Raw genomic sequence first — 18875 nt, 5'->3', positions numbered from 1 at the left:
AACACACATAAGATATATCTAGAAGATATATTTACAACACTTCCCCTTGATTGACCAATCCCTAAAATAAAAGATGTTGCCTCATTAAAACCTTGCTAGGAAAACCCAATGGGACAAAACCTAGTCGAAGGAAAAAGAGTACAACTGCTTCCCCTGAACTTGAAATCATTGAATATCTTTGAGTCGACGCATGCCGATCTCGTGTACCAACTTTCTGAATGTCGATGTTGGTAATGCCTTGGTGAATAAGTCCGCCAGATTTTCACTTGAGCGAATTTGTTGCACGACGATATCGCCACCCTTTTGAAGGTCGTGTGTGTAGAAGAATTTGGGAGAAATATGCTTCGTCCTATCTCCTTTGATGTATCCTTCCTTGAGTTGCGCGATGCAAGCAGCATTATCTTCATATAAAACAGTTGGTTTGGCCTTTGATGAAGCTAACCCGCACGACTCTTGGATATGACTCGTCACATTTCTCAACCATACACATTCTCGACTTGTTTCGTGGATTGCAATGATTTCAGAATGATTTGAGGATGTTGCAGTCAAGGTTTGCTTCACAGACTTCCATGATATAGCAGTTCCACCATGTGTGAAAACATATCCAGTTTGTGACTTAGCTTCATGTGGATCGGATAAAAATCCTGCATCCGAATACCCCACTAGAGTATTATCAGAATTTTCTTGATAATATAATCCAAGGTCAATGGTACCCTTTAGATAACGTAGAATGTGCTTAACACCATTCCAATGTCTCAAAGTGGGTGCAGAGCTAAATCTTGCTAGAAGATTAACAGAAAAAGCTATATCCGGTCTAGTATTATTAGCCAGATAAGTCAACGCTCCAATTGCACTTAGATATGGTACTTCAGGACCAAGTATCGTTTCACCCTCTTCAAGTGGTCGAAATGGATCTTTCTTAGTATCAAGAGATCTAACGACCATTGGTGATGCTAATGGATGTGCATTATCCATATAAAAGCGTTTTAATACTTTTTCTGTATATGTGGATTGATGGATAAACGTTCCTCCACGGATACGTTCCATTTGCAAACCAAGACAAAACTTTGTCTTTCCCAAATCTTTCATCTCAAATTCTTTCTTCAAATATTCAGCAGTTTTATTTAGCTCTTCAGGAGTCCCAATTAAATTTAAATCATCAACATAAACTGCTATGATTGCAAATCCACTTTCGGTTTTCTTAATGAAAACACAAGGGCATATTTCATCATTCTTGTATCCTTCTTTCAAAAGATACTCGCTCAGTCTATTGTACCACATACGACCAGACTGTTTCAACCCATACAACGATTTTTGCAGTTTAATTGAATACATGCTTTTGGGTTTTGACTGAAATCCTTCAGGCATTTTAAATCCTTCAGGAATTTTCATATATATGTCAGTATCTAATGACCCATATAGATAAGCAGTCACTACATCCATAAGGCGCATATCAAGCCTTTGTGACACAGCCAGACTAATCAAAAATCTAAAAGTAATAGCGTCCATTACTGGAGAGTATGTTTCCTCATAATCAATTCCTGGTTTTTGTGAGAAACCTTGTGCTACGAGTCTTGCTCTATATCTCGTAACTTCATTTTTCTCGTTTCTCTTTCTAACAAAAATCCATCTATATCCAACAGGGATTTTAGATTCCGGAGTTAAGGCTATAGGCCCAAATACTTTCCGGTTATCACAGGAATTTAATTCCCTTTCTATAGCTTCTTTCCACTTTGGCCAATCAAGTCTCTGTTTGCATTGTGCAACAGATTTTGGTTCAGGATCCTCATTTAAAACTTGAAGAGCTATATGAAAGGCAAATATATCATCAACGATGATATTTTCTCTCTCTAGTATCTGATTTGAATGTAAATAATTTATTGAGATCTCATGATTTTCAGATACTTGTAATTCTTCAGGAATTACATCACTTTCATTTGATTGATTAGTCGTTTTCGTCATTGTTTGGTTTCCATCTTGCCCCTTTCTTCTTCTAGGCATAGAATCTTTGGAACCAACTGGTCGACCACGTTTTTGACGAATTTTGGACTCATTTGCTGCCAAAGCTATTTGTCCTTCAGGGACATCAATTTTAGCTGGAGTATTTGCAGCATGTATGTGAGATTGTGTCACTTTTCTTGTATCTACAAAAGCATCAGGAATTTGATTTGCAATCTTTTGCAAATGAATAATCTTTTCAATTTCTTGTTCACATTGATTTGTTCTAGAATCAAAATGTGATAAGTTTTTCTCATTCCAAGAGATTTCCTTGTGCTTTTCTGGATGTAGATTTATTCCTCCTAATGTTGGAAATGTCATTTCATCAAAATGACAATCTGCAAAACGTGCAGTAAATAAATCACCTGTTAAAGGTTCTAGATACCTTATAATCGATGGTGAATCAAATCCAACATATATCCCAAGTCTTCGTTGGGGACCCATTTTTGTTCGTTGTGGGGGTGCAATTGGGACTTGAACCGCGCAACCAAAAGTTCGTAAGTGAGAAACATCGGGTTCTCGGCCAAAGATAATTTGCATTGGGGAGTATTCATGATTAGCTGATGGCCTTAGTCGAACTAATGTTGCAGCATGTAATATGGCATGACCCCAAGCAGTAGTTGGGAGTTTTGATTTCATAAGTAATGGTCTAGCAATAATTTGAAGACGTTTAATAAATGATTCCGCTAAACCATTTTGAGTATGGACATGAGCTACTGGATGTTCAATCTCAATTCCAATAGCCATACAATAGTTATCAAATGCCTGAGATGTAAACTCACCAGCATTATCAAGACGAATTCTTTTAATTGAATTGTCTGGGAATTGAGCTCTTAATTTTATGATTTGAGCAAGTAGTCTAGCAAATGCTGCATTTCTAGTAGAAAGCAAGCATACATGTGACCATCTAGAAGAAGCATCAATCAATACCATAAAGTATCGAAAAGGTCCACAAGGTGGATGTATAGGTCCACAAATGTCTCCCTGAATTCTTTCTAGGAAAGATGGAGATTCAGTATTAACCTTCGTATATGAAGGTCTAATAACTAACTTGCCTTGCGCACAAGCATCACATGGGAATTCCTTTGTAGAAAGAATCTTTTGATTCTTTATGTTGTGCCCATATGAATTATTGATTATTCGGCGCATCATAGTCGCTCCAGGATGTCCAAACCTATCATGCCAAAGCTTAAAGCTTTTTGTATCATTGAACTTTATGTTCATGACATGGTTTGTCTCAATTGCTTTTATGAATGTGTAATACATTCCAGAAGGTAGTGTTGCTAATTTTTCTTTTGTCAGCTTATAGCCTGAAACAAAAGAATTTATGTAAAGATATTCATTGTTACCTTCTGCAATTGTCTCTATGTGGTATCCATTATTACGGATATCCTTGAAACTTAGTAAGTTCCTTTTAGACTTACTAGAGTACATGGCATTTTCAATATCTAATTTAGTATCATTTGGCAAAATGATACAAGCTCTTCCGGAGCCTTCAATGATGTTTGATGCACCTGATATTGTGTTGACATTATCCTTGGCTAATGTCAACTTAAGGAAATAATTCTTCTTTTGAAGAATAGTGTGTGTGGTGGCACTATCAGCAAGACAAATATCACAAGATTCCATTTGATTTTCTGAGATATTTTGGAAAAAAAATCAATTATTATTGAGTAAGCATTTGATTTTTATTATTGTAATAAAAAAAATAAAAACAACATCTTGAAATTAAAAATAAGCAATGTCATCTTAACAACTAGAAAAGAAAAAAAATTAAAATTAAGGACTAAACAGTGTCCATATTATTATTTTCAAGCACACCACCATCGATCAATTGATCTATATTATCTCCTTTTGGGTCATCAAAGAAGTCGGAGACATCTAAATGAGTAGTATCAATTGGACAGTCAAAGTCAACATTATTGGACTCCTTCTTGCCTTTTCCCTTGATTGAATCTTGATATAGATCTGCAAGGTGTTTTGCTGTTCGGCAAGTACGTGCCCAATGTCCTGTCATACCACACCTTTGGCATTCACCTTCCTTTTTGTATGAATTGTGCTCGTTGGATGCTTTATGCCTTTTGTTGCTAAAAGTTGCATCATGTGGTTTACCGCGTCCACGACCACGACCATATCCACGTCCACGTCCACGCCCACGTCCACGTTGGTTCCCACGACCACGTCCATTATCATGGTTGAAAGTTGCATTGGCTTCAGGCAATGCAGCGGAACCGGTGGGGCGGAGTGCGTGATTTTTCAAGAGCAATTCATTATTTTGCTCGGCAACCAACAAACAAGCTATTAATTCTGAATACTTTTTGAAACCCCGCTCTCTATATTGTTGCTGTAACAGCACATTAGAAGCATGAAAAGTGGAGAATGTTTTCTCAAGCATATCAGTATCACTAATTTTTTCTCCACAAAGTTTCAATTTAGAAACAATTCTAAATAATTCAGAATTATAAGCACTCACAGACTTAAAGTCTTGCAGTCTTAGATGCATCCACTCGTAACGAGCTTTAGGAAGGACGACAGTCTTTTGATGATCAAACCTGTCTTTGAGGTTCATCCACAATTCTTGTGGATCTTTGACAGTCAGATACTCTGTCTTAAGGTCATCATGAAGGTGATGACGAAGGAATATTAGTGCCTTAGCGCGATCCTGGTCGGACGCTTTGTTTCCTTCTTTGATAGTTTCTCCTAGACCCCTTGAGATCAGGTGAATATCAGCATCAAGAGTCCATGACATGTAATTCTTGCCCGAGATGTCAAGGGCGATGAACTCAAGTTTGGCTATGTTTGCCATCCGTGCAATTCTGCACAAAATAATCAAGGATATATTATCCAAATGTTTAATTTATTTGCTCAGAGAGCTTGTAATATTCTTCAGGAATATTACTTGTGCTACTTTAATAGCATCAATTTAAGATCTTGAATGTAATATTCTTCAGGAATATTACTTGTGCTATTTAAATAGCATCAATTAATTTTCAAGATCATTTTGAAAAGAAAAAAAAATTGTATATATATATATATATATATATATAGTATATTTCATAATATAACATATCAAATTTCAAAAATAAGAGCATAAGATTTAAATCTCTTTCAACTTCAATAGATTTAAATGTATATATAGATCATCAAAGAACACGAAACAAAATAATAATTTGAAGAAAGAAACAAATAGCAACATGATTCTTTGCCTAAATCCCAAAACATTCATATACGTTGACTAAGTATACCAAATCAATCTAAAAACATATACATAATTACAATGGCTCTCAATTCCCAATTGATTCGTTTTTTTTTTTTTTTTTTTTTTTTTTTTTTTTTTTTTTTTTTTTTAGTAATCAATTCAAATACGTCAATACATGGAATGCAATTTAAACAATAGTATCAACAACAACCAATAAAGAGAAATAGAATTCGAAAATTGGACCTTTTACGATCGAAGGGAGATGATGAGAGAACTAGAACTTTCGTGCTGATAACGTGTTATATACTAGAGAGAAGCGAGATGTTATAAACTTGAGAGAAGCGAGAGAATAGATTAGAGCTACAAATGAAGTTCACAATACACCCATATTTATAGGTGTTAAACCAAGTGTGAACGTCCGGTGTGAACGTTCACACACGTCCAGTGTGAACGTTCACACACGTCCAGTGTGAACGTTCACACACGTCCGGTGTGAACGGAGGACAGTCAACTCCGGCGGCTTGAAGATGTCAAGTGTTATTCTCCCTCTAGGTTTCTTGGTCAACACACATAAGATATATCTAGAAGATATATTTACAACAAGGGCTATATTATTATAGCTGGTGAAAAAAATTGATGTAAATGATTCTAAATAAATAACGACAGTTTCTAGAATTTCATCCTCAAATCTTGACTAACGAACACACGTTTTGAAAGTTGTTAGAATTTAGAAGCTTTCTACATTTGACCAGGACTTATTAATTAAGTTTTACGATATAAGTCAAGTCAAAAAAAAAGAAAAAAGTTTTACGATATAAGTATTGGAGAAAAAAATCAAAGGTTTATTTATTAAAATAAAATAAAAAAAATCAAAGGTTTATGGAATTTTCGATTTGTCAAACTTTCCTCTATTCCACCGGATAAGATAAATCATTTAGCGCTGTAATAAAGTATATTAGATTATGATATTATTCGTTTCAAATTATACATAATTTAACTATTTACGTATAAAATTAAATAGGCATGTGAAAAGTATAGTTGGTTTTGCTTAATTATACGATTGAATTATTACCTTTTTCTTTTATGATTTCATAACTAGTAATCATAGTTACGACTTACAAAGTAGATACATTTTTAAATCAAGTAATAATAATAATGTATATATTTTATACTATTTGCTAGTATTCATCAGCAATTTGTTAAACATACATTTACTTTTTCCCGCTATATTAATTTTGTTTCTATTATTTATTTTTCTACTTTTTTATTTACTTTTAATTTTAAATATTTTAAAAGAAAAATAAGTTGATATCAGGTTTTGTGTTTTACCTTTTCTTAATTATAATAATTTTTAATATGACTAATGGGAAGGATAATATATTGGTTTGTTTTATAACTCTTTATTAAAAAAATTACTTTTTAAAAAGTTAAATTCTTATTAGATATGAAGGGTATGTATTATAATGAAAACGCCGCATTTATTGTGGACAGATCAAAATGAAAAAAAAAAAAATCATTGTGGACGTATATATGAAGTATTTTTGTACATTTGAATATAATTTTATTTTATATTCATCTACTTCCTCCGTCCCATAAGAGTCTGCCATTTTTTTTTATTTTGGGACGTCTCATAAAAGCATGTACTTATCATTTTTGGACAATTTACCCACCACTAACTCTTTATTTATTGCTCGTGGATCACTTTCCCCACTTTCAATACATTTATCTAATATTTTATTAAAATCAGTGCCACAAAAAGTGATGCGCACTCTTATGGGACGAAGGGAGTATTATTTTATCTAAATTTTACCCATGACTCTTTATCTAAACTTAGATACCAAATGAGGCCTTAAGTTATTTAATAATATAAGTTTATAAACTATCATTATACTTTATACAAAATTGAAAATTTATGTGTTTTTCGATTCAAATTCTTTATTGAATAATTGACGTGGATTATTATATTATATATATATATATATTAAAAAAATTGTACTTTATTTATATTTTAATTATATTTAATATTTAAATTTATTTATTTATATCTTTCAATTTTGATGCTTCGTGTACATTGCACTGCGATCCCACTAATTTGACTAACAATTCACAATTTTCATATCTCTTAAGAAATAAAAATCATTTTATCTAAAAAAAAAGAAATAAAAATCATATTTTTCTTAAATCCTGTTTCTGTAGCACAAATTTTGTAGCTTTTACCTCGAAAAAGAATGAAATTATAAAATCGCCCCGCTAATTTCTCTCTCATCACTTCTCTCTCTATTTCACGCATGGATTCCATTTCCACCGTAGCTGGACTCATACTCATCAGGCGGAATCCATAAACCCTAACCACACCCCCCAAAAAACGCAAATTCGGAAGCTCAAATCACCGAATTGTAATCCCGCCTTCTGTTTCCTGTAGCTAATTTAGATTTGGTAATCGAGTAATCAAACAATTATTATGTATAGATCTGGTGCTGTGATGGCGTGGAACGTGTTCAAGTTCTGTACGGCGCTGCGGGGGCTCGGCTCGATCATGATTTTACTGGTTCTCGGCGTCGTCGGCGTCAGCTATTACGCGGTGGTGATCACCAATTACGGCCCTGGACTCGCTGCCGGCGGCCTCGATTCACTCGTCGCTTTCGTCGTCCTCACGTTGTTCCATTTTCTGGTAATCAAATTTGGAATTTTTGTTTGTTTCAAAATCTGATGCTTCCCTGTTTGTGAAATTCGGAAGTCAATGTTTGGTGGAGTTTGATCTGTCCGTTTCTTCAATTATAGTTCATTGCGCAATTTCGGCGATTTCTTTGTGGATTTATGGATCTTCCGTGGGTTGTGTTATTTTCTGTTGTAGAAGATGAACTATTTCACATTGGTGTAGCGGTGTAGGGACTTGATAAGTGAAATATAAAGTTCAGCAATGACCATTTTGTTTTTGATTTAATGTGAGCATCGTGGAAAGAATTGATCTTTAGTGGTTTTGACTCATATGGTATAAGATCTTTTTAATCAGGAAGAACAGTTTGGTGGGTGGAAAATATTTGTATTACGGAAGATTGATCAGCAAGTTTAGGAATTCAAGCATTTCCACTAGATTGATGATTATAGGAAATTGAACCATAGTGTAAGTTGAAGTTAGTGTTATCTGCCTCATTGAAAGTTAACGAAATGCGTTCATATATATTTTATTTTTTCTTCATTTGCATTGGGCTTAGTAAACTGTGGGATCTTGGTGAGAATTGCTCGTACATTGTCTTGATTCAGATGGTCCAGAATTCTGAACTAGGAAAGGACTATGAGTTATCTTTGGTTCAGCTGTTTGCTGTCCAATTTGAACTACTGATTTATATTTTGCAACCACAGTGGAATACTGTCACTCTGTTTGGCTGTCAATTTTGAATTTTCTTATTGAATGGACGCGTGACATAACGCTGCATGGCACATACAATGAAACTAAATTGCTAATGCCATTACCTCTTCTGCAGTTGGTGATGCTGTTATGGAGTTATTTTTCAGTTGTCTTTACGGACCCAGGCACTGTGCCTCCGAATTGGCGACCTGCAGCAGATGAAGAAAGGGGAGATAATGACCCATTGACTGCTTCAGAATTTCCACCTGACACAGAGAATGGAAGAATTCGCTTTTGTAGAAAGTGCAACCAGTTGAAGCCACCTCGCTGCCATCACTGCTCTGTTTGTTAGTGCTTCTTGCATAAATCCTTGGAAATTGTTAGATTTCAATGTTGGTTTTTCCCCAACTGATGAGTTTTGTTGGATTACCATCTTAGGTGGGAGGTGTGTACTGAAGATGGACCATCATTGTGTTTGGGTTGTCAATTGTGTGGGGGCGTTAAACTACAAAAATTTCCTCCTCTTCCTGGTACGGTATTTTAACTTGCCGAGTGTCATACTGGCTGGCATTCACCAATCTAGATAATTATGTGAATCTTCAATAGCTTACTATGGTTTACAAATGCTGTTTGTCATAAGATAGCTTTGGCACAAGAATTTTTTTTCGTTGCATTTCCACCATTATAATTAGTATTGTGACTATTGTCACCTAACGATATTTTCATTTCCAGCATGGAAATGAATATGTTCTGGCATTGTGTGGTTCTTGTGAAGGCTTTGCATACATGGTTGATTAGAAAAATGACATTGATTGCATTATTTTCTTTTTCGGCGCAGTTCTACACGTTCCTCGAGACTAGCCTTGTTACTTTATCATTACTGCCACACTTTATTGCATTCTTTAGCGATGGAGAGATCCCTGGAACTCCCGGAACTCTTGCGACCACTTTTCTTGCATTTGGTATGGTGACCTCTCCCTTTTCTTTCCTTTCCTGAGTTTTTTGTGTATTCTGCTGTGATATATGTAATGATTGCAGTCCTCAATTTGGCATTTGCATTGAGTGTGATGGGATTCCTGATTATGCACATATCTCTGGTGGCTGCCAACACCACAACTATTGAGGTATTTCACCTTCTTTTTGGACTCATAATTCAAGATCGAGAATGAGCAATGTCTCATCCTCATGGAACATTCGAGATATGTTGAATGCCAATCTGTACTTCAATGCTATATTTTCCAGAGCTACTTATTGGAAAGTGTTCCATCTTGATCTTTTGGTTATATTCCTCTGAAGCATGCAATGCAGCAATTGTTACCGTTATTATCCGATTGTAATATATATTTTTTTCTTCTGAAAATACATGGCTTGACTTTTCTTTTATTTTCTTTCTTCTTATTTTCATAATTGAGGTTTTTGTAGAAATGCTGCTGATGTTTTTGTTGATTTTCTATCCTAGGCTTATGAGAAAAAGTCTTCTCCAAAATGGCGCTATGATCTTGGGCGAAAAAGGAACTTCGAGCAGGTAAGGCTTTTATCTGGAGTAACAATTCCAACTGTGCTGTTAAAATGAGCATTTCAAAAAGTTGGTTCCAATTCTTTAACATACTTTTGCTTGTTTGGTATTTACCCAATATCATTAATCAATAGACTATAACACACATCTTCTTAAATGGTTGCTTGTTCTGCAATAGGTGTTTGGGATGGACAGGAAGTTCTGGTTTATACCCGGTTACTCGGAAGAAGATCTGAGACGGATGCCCGCCCTCCATGGCCTGGAATACCCTTCGAAGCCGGACCTAGGTGCTCAAGAATTCTGAGATGGATGATAGCAACAAACACATCATAAATTTATCACATCTTGTTTAAAAAATTGCTGGTGCTGTGAGCTAGGAATTCTGTGTTTTCCATATAGAATTTTTTATGGCGGCTGCGTCGTGCAGAAGCATCAGCTGAGAATGGTGCAGAGGAGAAGTTTGATGGATGGGAGCTGTGATTAGATGATGATATATGATACTACAAGATGCTGACTGTGGTGACCTGCCAGGGCCAACCCTAAATTGTTGTAACTTGTAAGCCTTGTTATTTCCAGATGTAGATTTAATCTTAGGATTATCTCTGTCTTCACACAAATACCCCTGTATTATAGTGAAATTCCACTCTTTCAATCTTTTATTCCTTTTCTTTTTTACTTATTACTTTTTGACTCTTGAAAACATCTGCTGCTAATGATTCTAAGCTACTTGCCTACATCTTTTACCTTATAAATGTATCAACTACATAATTGTAACATAAAGGGCATCTATAATATATACTACTTCCTATATTACAAAAAAATAGTTATAATTTGTTTTGTGATGTTTATAAAAAATAGTCATATTTTATTTATAAATATTAGTTTTCTATAATATATTATTCTTATCATATAGATTTATTTATTTATTTATTTTATCACATGATGAGTCTTATTTTTTATTCATAATATAATTAATAATTAATAATTATTATTAACATTACTTTCAAGAAGATGAAGGTGATGGAAGAAGTATTATATAATAGAGACTGTGTGTTTATGGGTATTTACAAAAAATTGTGTTTGTCCCACTGGTCAAACTTTGTGAGACATGTGAAGATATGAAATTAAAGTTCATATATAGCTAATATTTACTCTCTCCTAATATTTATTCTCTCCGTCCACTAATTCAGGACCTAAGTAACAAAAAAGGGTTTTGGATAGGCCTTGAATTGGTGGACGTCCCAAAAAGGAAAGATTGCCTTGAATTAGTGGACGGAGGGAGTATAATTTTATTGGTGCTTGATTAGTTTTTGTTTAGATTTTGACATTTACCATCCAAGGATTAATCTAATAATATTATACATTAACGACATTTGCGCGATAAAATTTGTACTAATTTCTATTTAAGGTGGCAACAAAATTCTAACTAAAATCTAAAATTCTAGAGATATAAGATATTTTAAAATTCTTACTAAAAATCTTCAAAAATTATTATTATTATTATTTTTTTTATCGGACAAAGTCATGTTAGATGTTAGTAATTAGTTCTCCATCCATTCCAAGAACCACCTTATCTCTCCATTCGCTAAAATCCACCTTATATCTCCAATCTCCAATTCGCTCGTTATTTCAAATCCCAGAAAGCTGGAACATTCAAAAAATAAATTAGAAAATCATTCTAATAAAATTCTAATTTTGAGAAAGAACGGGAACAATCTAGGCGCAGCATGTTGTAGATATGAAAGTATGCAAGAAATTCGACACGTGTCAGCTTTAGACGGATCCACTGTAAAGGCTATATATATTCCTCCGAGCTCGAAAATGTATTCGCCCTCGTTTCTCCAAATCTATTTTCTCTCTCATTCTAAGCCAGAGGCGGAAAATAGGTAACTCACGAATGAATTTCATCCTATATTTCCGTTCCAGTTATTCGCTTATGATCCGTGCATGTGTTTATAATTGCGTTTGGTGTTAATCGTTGCTTCACAGTTTTGATTAATACCTTGATATCGTGGATGATCGCGCGTGAATTGCTTTTGTGTCTGATTTGAATTTTATGCTTGTTATTTTTGGGTGCTGATGCTATATCACTAATTTGTTCTGAGAGAAGATGATTATCAACTCGCAATTTTGCGTTAAGTTGTTCTTTCCTGGATCGTGTGGTAGATTGGATGCACCTTCTATAGTTTTGAAGTTTCTGTGTGGCGATGAGTTGCTTTGTTGAATGGTTGATGGCTCTTGCACAAGGTTCCTATGGTGTGATTAGGATAGGATTGCTAGTTATATTTCTTTGATTTTGAAGTCTTTTGTTCTGATGCATTTGGAGCTTAAACTGGTGCAATGTAAAGTACCTATGATTTTGTTTGCGCATATGAACTTTATTTCCATTAGTTGTCAGTGATAGCATGAGAAATGTGGTTTGCTCCCCCCGTCCTTGAAACATTTACTGAAACTTATAGAGAATTGCGAGCGCAATGCAAAGCAACAGAGAAGTGAGAGAGGATTCCAGAGCTGCTGGTAGGCAGTTCGACAGTTCTGGTAGCTTTGGTTTCCCTGACAGCATGTTCTCCAGCATATTCGGAGGGAAGGATCCTTTTGATGATCCTTTCTTTTCCCGGTCCCATGGGAGTTTGTTTGGATCAGACAATGTTAGCTCCGGTAATCCTGGCAACGTGCAGCACACGAGCAGATCAAAAGGACCAGTGATAGAAGAGCTGGACAGTGATGGTGAAGGTGCACCAGAAGATGAGGAGAATGATGCTGGTAGTGCCTCTTGGACAAATAAAAACCCACTTGTTGAGCATCCTGATGATCAGGGCGATGGTAATTAGATGCGTCTTGGTTTTTGAATTCAACAAAATGAAGTTCCATCATCCGTGTGCTGACTATAGATCTAAATGACAGCTCATGAAAAGAGTCCCAGAAAAACAGGGGATGTGTCATCCACTGCAAATCAGAACAAAGTGGAAGCAAAGAAACCACTGTCTCACAGTGTGAGCTTCCAGAAGGTGACATATGGTGGGATCAATGGGTCGTATTATACAGCAACAACTTCTCGTAGGACAGGAGGCGATGGAGTACGTGTATTATATTTGCTTAGTCTGAGTGTTCCGGTTTGCTCGTTTATCTCTTATGTTGTCGCATGTAATTTTCCTCTTCAGGTAACGTGGGAAGAGAGCAAGCAAGCTGATCGAACAACAGGTCAAGCAGCACACAAGGTCTCCAGAGGAATTCATGATAAGGTGAGCAGATATTTTATGAGATATGATTCAGAGAATTTTACTACTACATTTCAAGGGCAGGGTTAGTTCCCCTGCATAGTTGCTTTTTTGGGAGCTAAAAATCTCATTTTATGTAAATCCTTGATATCAGATTGTTTTGACTCAAAGTTGGCAATATAGTGGAGCTCAACCCAGTGAAATTAGTTGTTTTTTCTCCTCAAGTTTTGTATTCAACAGTGGAATTCTTGATGCATATGGCATGACTTGCAGCTGAACATTCCAAACATACAATGAGACTACCATTTTTCTTTCAATATCCTCTTCTTTTTTGCTAGTGGCTTTAGAGCTTGTACACTGGCAACTGTTATTTGGGATTTTGTTGATTTTGATGACCTAGTTGAGAACTGGATATGTTTCGCAGGGGCATTCAGTCACGAGGAAGCTTGGTTCAGATGGTAAGGTGGCTACGGTGCAGACTCTACAAAATCTAAATGAAGGTCAGTGGTGTAGGAAGTAGAAATGGTAGATGATACCAATATCTGCTGCATAACAGGTAGTTGATGTAATGTCGTATGGCAGATGAACTTGACGGCTTTGAACAAGCCTGGGGAGGCATTGCAGACAGTCACCTCCATAGTTGGAATAATACATCTGATTTTCCTAGAATCTCAGGTAAAATAAATTCAGCAATTTTTCAGGGGTTGATTTTGTAGGCAAATATACCTTCATATATTTGTGATGTTCTTCACTTCTTCTAACAAACGCCAAAACTCTTGAACAAATGCCGGATGCCCGGAATAGTCGCTCTAATTCTATATGAAGATGGCTGATATCTAACATGATATCACCGGAGAGGGTGCTCCGGGTCCTGTATCTGATCTTGCTCGTTGGCATGCTCACACGTTCGATGATGTTCCGTGTCTGACAGGGATCCATAGCAATAGGCTTGGGCCATTGGCATCTGGCGGAAGCTTCCCTGATCTGTTCAGAGAGCTATCGCATGCGAACAGAAGCAGGAGTTTCAACCAGGACCAATCCAGCAGAGGAAAACCCAAGAAAGTGGTTACAATAAACATTGAATAAACAAAGCATAAACCGTGTTATATAGCAGCAGTAGTAGTATTAGTATTTAAGTGATTGGTCACGTTTTGTGCCCCTATTAGTGTTTCCGTTGGTGAAATGTTGTAGATGTTATGAAATCTCTTGAACATATTTTCGGCCTTCTATTTGATAATAATTTCGTATTATTTATGGTTTATTTTCCCTACTCTTACAAGATTTAGAAGGTGTATAAGGATCCTAAGCAGTAGACAAAAATAGAAGAATGATTTGTGCGAAGCAATATAGGGCTGTAAACGAGCCGAGCCAAATACTAGCAAGCTCGAGCCTCGGGTGTTCGAGCTTTTATCTTGATGATCGAGCTCGGCTCGTCATCCACTTAGTAAGCTCGGGCTTGGTTCGAGTTTGGCTCGGGTGATGCTGGATAATATCGAATTCGAGCTTGAGCTCGAGCTCGGCTCGTTAGATGTTTGTATATATGGTGTTCAAGATCGAATTTGTTATAAATTTAAGAAAATCTTCTTAATTAATATGTTACACGAGTTCAACTCGTTTAAGGTTCGTATACTAACTCGATTGAAGGCTCGACTGAAGGTTCGTGAACAGGCTCGCGTACATGTTCGCGAACAATCGAATTTGAACATGTTCGCAAGCTCAACGAGCCGAGCACTATTAGGCTCGAGCTCGGCTCGTTTATTATCGAATCGAGCTCCGAACGTGCTTTTTTCGAGCTGAATCTCGAATAGCTTGCGAGTAACTCTATTCATTTATAGCCCTAGAAAGCATAGACAAAACACAAAATCTTGGATACACCCGAGGTGACCCGTACTTAGAATGGTGTTATCACCCTAGTGTATACAAGATCACCTCTAGACAAAATTAGAAGAAGATTTAAAAAGCGTTTACTTTGAGGAATTAATTTTATTAGATAAAAATTGTGAGATTAATTCCTTGTTTACTGATAGATTGAAAATTTAGGATATTTTAAAGCACTTGATTATTTATATCATTTAAACTACTTATGTTTTATTCTTATCCCACTAAAAAAATGGGATTGAATACTCCTCGTACATCTTATTAATCATGCAAAGGAAATACCCCTTTAAAGAACGCCTCAAGGTGGGTAACATCTCAAGCAACAAAAATCATAAGATAAAAAGCGCAATAAACCGCACGATAAGTCATCATTCACCAAGTCAAAGATCCCTTAAACTCGTCAAGATATCAAAAACATGTCTCAACAACTGAGGAAAAGTGTGTCTTTGGATAATAAGAGACTCTAATAGGACCTCTCCTATATATTGAGATATGACTCGCACAACAAATCCTTGTCTCCACTAAATTCTCTTCTAGGCCACGAGAGTGCTGGCGGTGGTAGATTCGCTGCAGAGAAACACAGCAAGTTACTAAATACTCGTTCAATGCGGACGAAATGCTCATCAAGTCAGGTGGTTTATGAATACTACGGAAACAGCTTAGTTACGTAAAGTGAGGATGAACTTACTACTTCCAGACAGGTGGAAGCTTCTTGGTCTTCTTATAGTAGCGAGCAAGTCTGTGGATTCTGCTCTCAACGAGGATGAGCCTGAACTTGGAATCTTTGTCCTTCCTGTTCCTCTCCAGATGCTTCCTGATTGCAACAGCTTTCTTGATGAGGTGGTACAAGTCCTCGGGAATCTCAGGAGCAAGCCCTGTGGAAACAAAGTTATAAAATTGCAGCGGTGATGAATTAGGACGAGGACAAGAAGATGGGACCTGAACAGACATACCATGGGCCTTGAGAATCCTCAAGATCTTGCTGCCAGTAACACTCTTCACTTGGGCAATGCCATGAGAATCACGGAGAATAACACCAATCTGGGATGGAGTAAGGCCCTTTTTGGCAAACTTACAAATGTTTTCTTCAACCTGAATTAGCGTGATTAACATTAAATACACAAATAAATCTACTGTTGGGTCAAATGTATTGAATCTAATAACAAGAATAGCATGTATCAGCAGGCAAAGATAGTTTGTAACTGTAATTTTCAACTAAACCTAAGTAAGGGGGTGGTGTAGAAAAAAAGTTTCTTCAGTCGGTTCTTTTTTGTGGGCCTGAGCTAACAAACGAAGAGACATGAATCAACATGTATCCAAAGCGGTAGTAGAAGTGCGAAAAACCATGACTAAATAACAATCCTACAAAAAGTAGCCTCATATGAGAAGAGTAACTACCTGACAATCACTGGTGGATGAGAATTATTAACTTATCAAAAATTGAGAACATCATAATATAGATAATGTAAACTGTAAATCCAATTGATTAACTTAAAATTCTCAAACTAATAACCCACACAACTAAGTTTATCAAGTCTTAATTTCATCCAATGTTTTAAAAAACGAAAAAAAACGCCGCTTAAACGCCGCTTCAAAGCGGTTCGGCAAAATCCCGTTCCTCATGCGCCGTTTATCCCCCTCCCCCCTGAACGTGCGCCTCCGTCTCGCCGAGGCAGTCCGAGGCGGTGAGGCGGCGCCTCACACCGCGAGGCGTGCCCCTCTACACTTTGTCAAATTTATGAGTTTTCTTACCTAATTGAGTATGTATGGGCTGCGAAAATTCATGGGCTTCATGAAATTTAGCCCTAAATTGAATGGGCTTTTACAATTTAGGAGTAATTAGTATTTTAATTAGAGAAAAAAGTTATAAAAAAAAAAAAACTAGGATTCTCTACGCTCACGCACGCACGCACCCACCCAAGCTCTCCATCTCCTCCTCTCCTGTCCTCTCCATCTCTTGGCCTTGCCCTTCGCCATCTCAGATTCTCAGTTGAGGAGCAGACAGACGGCAACAACAGAACAAAGCATATAGCAGCAGTTAAGATTTTAAAGATTTATTAGTAGTTAAGATAGCAGAACAAAGACTTTCGACTTTAATAGCAGAACTTATTAGTAGTTAAGATAGCAGAACAAAGCTGAGAGCAGCAGTTAAGATTTTCGACTTTAATTTAAGATTTAAAAAACTTATTAGTAGTTAAGAACTTTTGTGTTTTGGAATAATTGTTATGTTTTTAAGTGTTTTGGAATATTTGCTATGTTTTTATGTGTTTTATGATATTAGGTATGATTTATGTGTGTTTATGAATTCCGTTTTTTTTATCCGCCTCACCCCGTTTCGAAACTTACGCCTCGTGAGGCAGACGAAAAACGTTTCGCCTCACAAAACGTACTTTAAAACATTGATTTCATCTTCTGTTTTTTCACCATCAAGACTCAAATGACACAAATTCCCCATTGCAAACGTCCACACAAGAGACCTCATCCTCAAATAAATGCTAGAGAGATGAATAATACTAAGGATGATCCTATGAAACACCTTCTAGTATTCCTACAGAATACCTATTCAAATAGGGGAAACTGTTATAGTACAATCCGCATATTAATCAACAAAAGGTGTCGAACAACCAAATTATACAGTTCACCAGTGCCCACTGAAATACCAATGAGAAAGTGAGGAAACCCAGCAACAGGATGATCTCCACCAGAAGCGTGATAAATGTAGAGATGAACTTAAAATAGATACATATGTTAGGTCAAGATGCTTAAAATGTTGATTGCCTATTAACCGTCAATTCGCAAATTAAGATTGTGCAGCAGACTTAAACATATAAATATCTAAACATGCAATTCACAGAGTATTAAACAATAAAGCATCACATTGTTCGACAAAGCAATTTAAGGCTCAACTAAACTCAACTGACATCATATATAAATATCAATCGGATGAATTGCTAATGAAAAAATCTCCTGAATAGAAAAAGCTGAAAAAAGGCACCGTAACCACGTACATCCTGGGAAGAGATTTTGAGCCAGCTCGGGGGCGTTCTCTTGTACGGAAGTGCAGACGCTGAAATACCCTTACTGCAATAATCGATCAAATGCGGTTTGAATAATTAGAAATACAAACACAGATAAACGAGCGGGAGAGAAGACCGAAAAAATCGTACCCTCGGCTGTGCATACGACCCATGGTGGCGGCTGAATTTGGCGGCCCGGCGGAGTGCGGCGGCGGAGGCTAGCTGATCAGCTGTTGAAGCGAGAAGCTGTACAAAACCCTAGAGCGATGAACGTAAAATCGGTAGTGAAAGGGGTTTTTATATATGTCTCGCGCATATTTGCAATTCAGTCCTTGATGTTTTTCTTATTTTACATTGGTTCGTAGAATTGGGGCACAAATATATATAACCAAAGTGTAATTTTTTTTTTCTATGATTTTATTTTTGATAAAATATTTTTTTATTGTTAAGTGGTATTAAATCGTAAGCTAACTCTAAAAACATCCACTATGATATTATCTCATAGCATCAATAACTTCCTTATTTTTTTAATTATTTTACATTTTTTTTGATAAATTAACAGTGTTAAATAAAGAAATTTAAAGGCGATCAATACAGCATACAATTATCTCATATTTTTCTCATTATATATTGTGGTGATTATGGTATTACCTCATAGCATCGGTAATTTCATAGGCCCCATTATCATAATTACTAATTT

General features: G+C 36.2%; 4 protein-coding genes across 9 annotated transcripts; 2 read left to right on the top strand and 2 right to left on the bottom strand.

Moving 5' to 3' along the window:
• Positions 1-3784: 3784 nt before the first annotated feature.
• Positions 3785-4804, bottom strand: LOC131021101 (uncharacterized). Its single transcript, XM_057950190.1, has one exon. It carries the CDS (start codon positions 4802-4804, stop codon positions 3785-3787), a length of 1020 nt encoding a protein of 339 aa, XP_057806173.1.
• A 2590-nt stretch (positions 4805-7394) lies between these two features.
• On the top strand, positions 7395-10721 carry LOC131022043 (probable protein S-acyltransferase 14). 2 transcript variants are annotated; one of them, XM_057951414.1, is made up of 8 exons: positions 7415-7593; positions 7667-7868; positions 8683-8893; positions 8985-9076; positions 9385-9508; positions 9585-9670; positions 10006-10071; positions 10241-10721. In XM_057951414.1, exons 2-8 carry the CDS (start codon positions 7680-7682, stop codon positions 10364-10366), a joined length of 894 nt encoding a protein of 297 aa, XP_057807397.1. In that variant the 5' UTR covers positions 7415-7593; positions 7667-7679; the 3' UTR covers positions 10367-10721. The 2 variants fall into 2 exon arrangements, with proteins under 2 accessions (XP_057807396.1, XP_057807397.1); XM_057951413.1 differs by having other exon boundaries at positions 7395-7868.
• Positions 10722-11780: 1059 nt separating this feature from the next.
• Positions 11781-14530, top strand: LOC131022042 (uncharacterized). 4 transcript variants are annotated; one of them, XM_057951411.1, is made up of 7 exons: positions 11781-11948; positions 12522-12885; positions 12967-13139; positions 13224-13304; positions 13705-13780; positions 13863-13955; positions 14085-14530. In XM_057951411.1, exons 2-7 carry the CDS (start codon positions 12537-12539, stop codon positions 14111-14113), a joined length of 801 nt encoding a protein of 266 aa, XP_057807394.1. In that variant the 5' UTR covers positions 11781-11948; positions 12522-12536; the 3' UTR covers positions 14114-14530. The 4 variants fall into 4 exon arrangements, with proteins under 4 accessions (XP_057807394.1, XP_057807392.1, XP_057807393.1 ...); XM_057951409.1 differs by having other exon boundaries at positions 11790-11948; positions 14212-14530; XM_057951410.1 differs by having other exon boundaries at positions 11897-11948; positions 12454-12885; positions 14212-14530.
• Positions 14531-15507: 977 nt separating this feature from the next.
• Positions 15508-18512, bottom strand: LOC131022041 (40S ribosomal protein S13). Of its 2 annotated transcripts, XM_057951408.1 has the most exons (5): positions 18326-18512; positions 18167-18239; positions 16112-16250; positions 15847-16033; positions 15508-15725 (listed from the first exon to the last, which is right to left on the bottom strand). In XM_057951408.1, exons 1-5 carry the CDS (start codon positions 18346-18348, stop codon positions 15692-15694), a joined length of 456 nt encoding a protein of 151 aa, XP_057807391.1. In that variant the 5' UTR covers positions 18349-18512; the 3' UTR covers positions 15508-15691. The 2 variants fall into 2 exon arrangements, with proteins under 2 accessions (XP_057807391.1, XP_057807390.1); XM_057951407.1 differs by having other exon boundaries at positions 15508-16250; positions 18326-18486.
• Positions 18513-18875: the final 363 nt, after the last annotated feature.

This window comes from Salvia miltiorrhiza, chromosome 4 (genome assembly GCF_028751815.1).
Source record: "Salvia miltiorrhiza cultivar Shanhuang (shh) chromosome 4, IMPLAD_Smil_shh, whole genome shotgun sequence".
Lineage (NCBI taxonomy): Eukaryota > Viridiplantae > Streptophyta > Magnoliopsida > Lamiales > Lamiaceae > Salvia > Salvia miltiorrhiza.
Note: the sequence above shows the minus strand (reverse complement) of the source record. Positions and strands in the feature narration are given on the sequence as shown.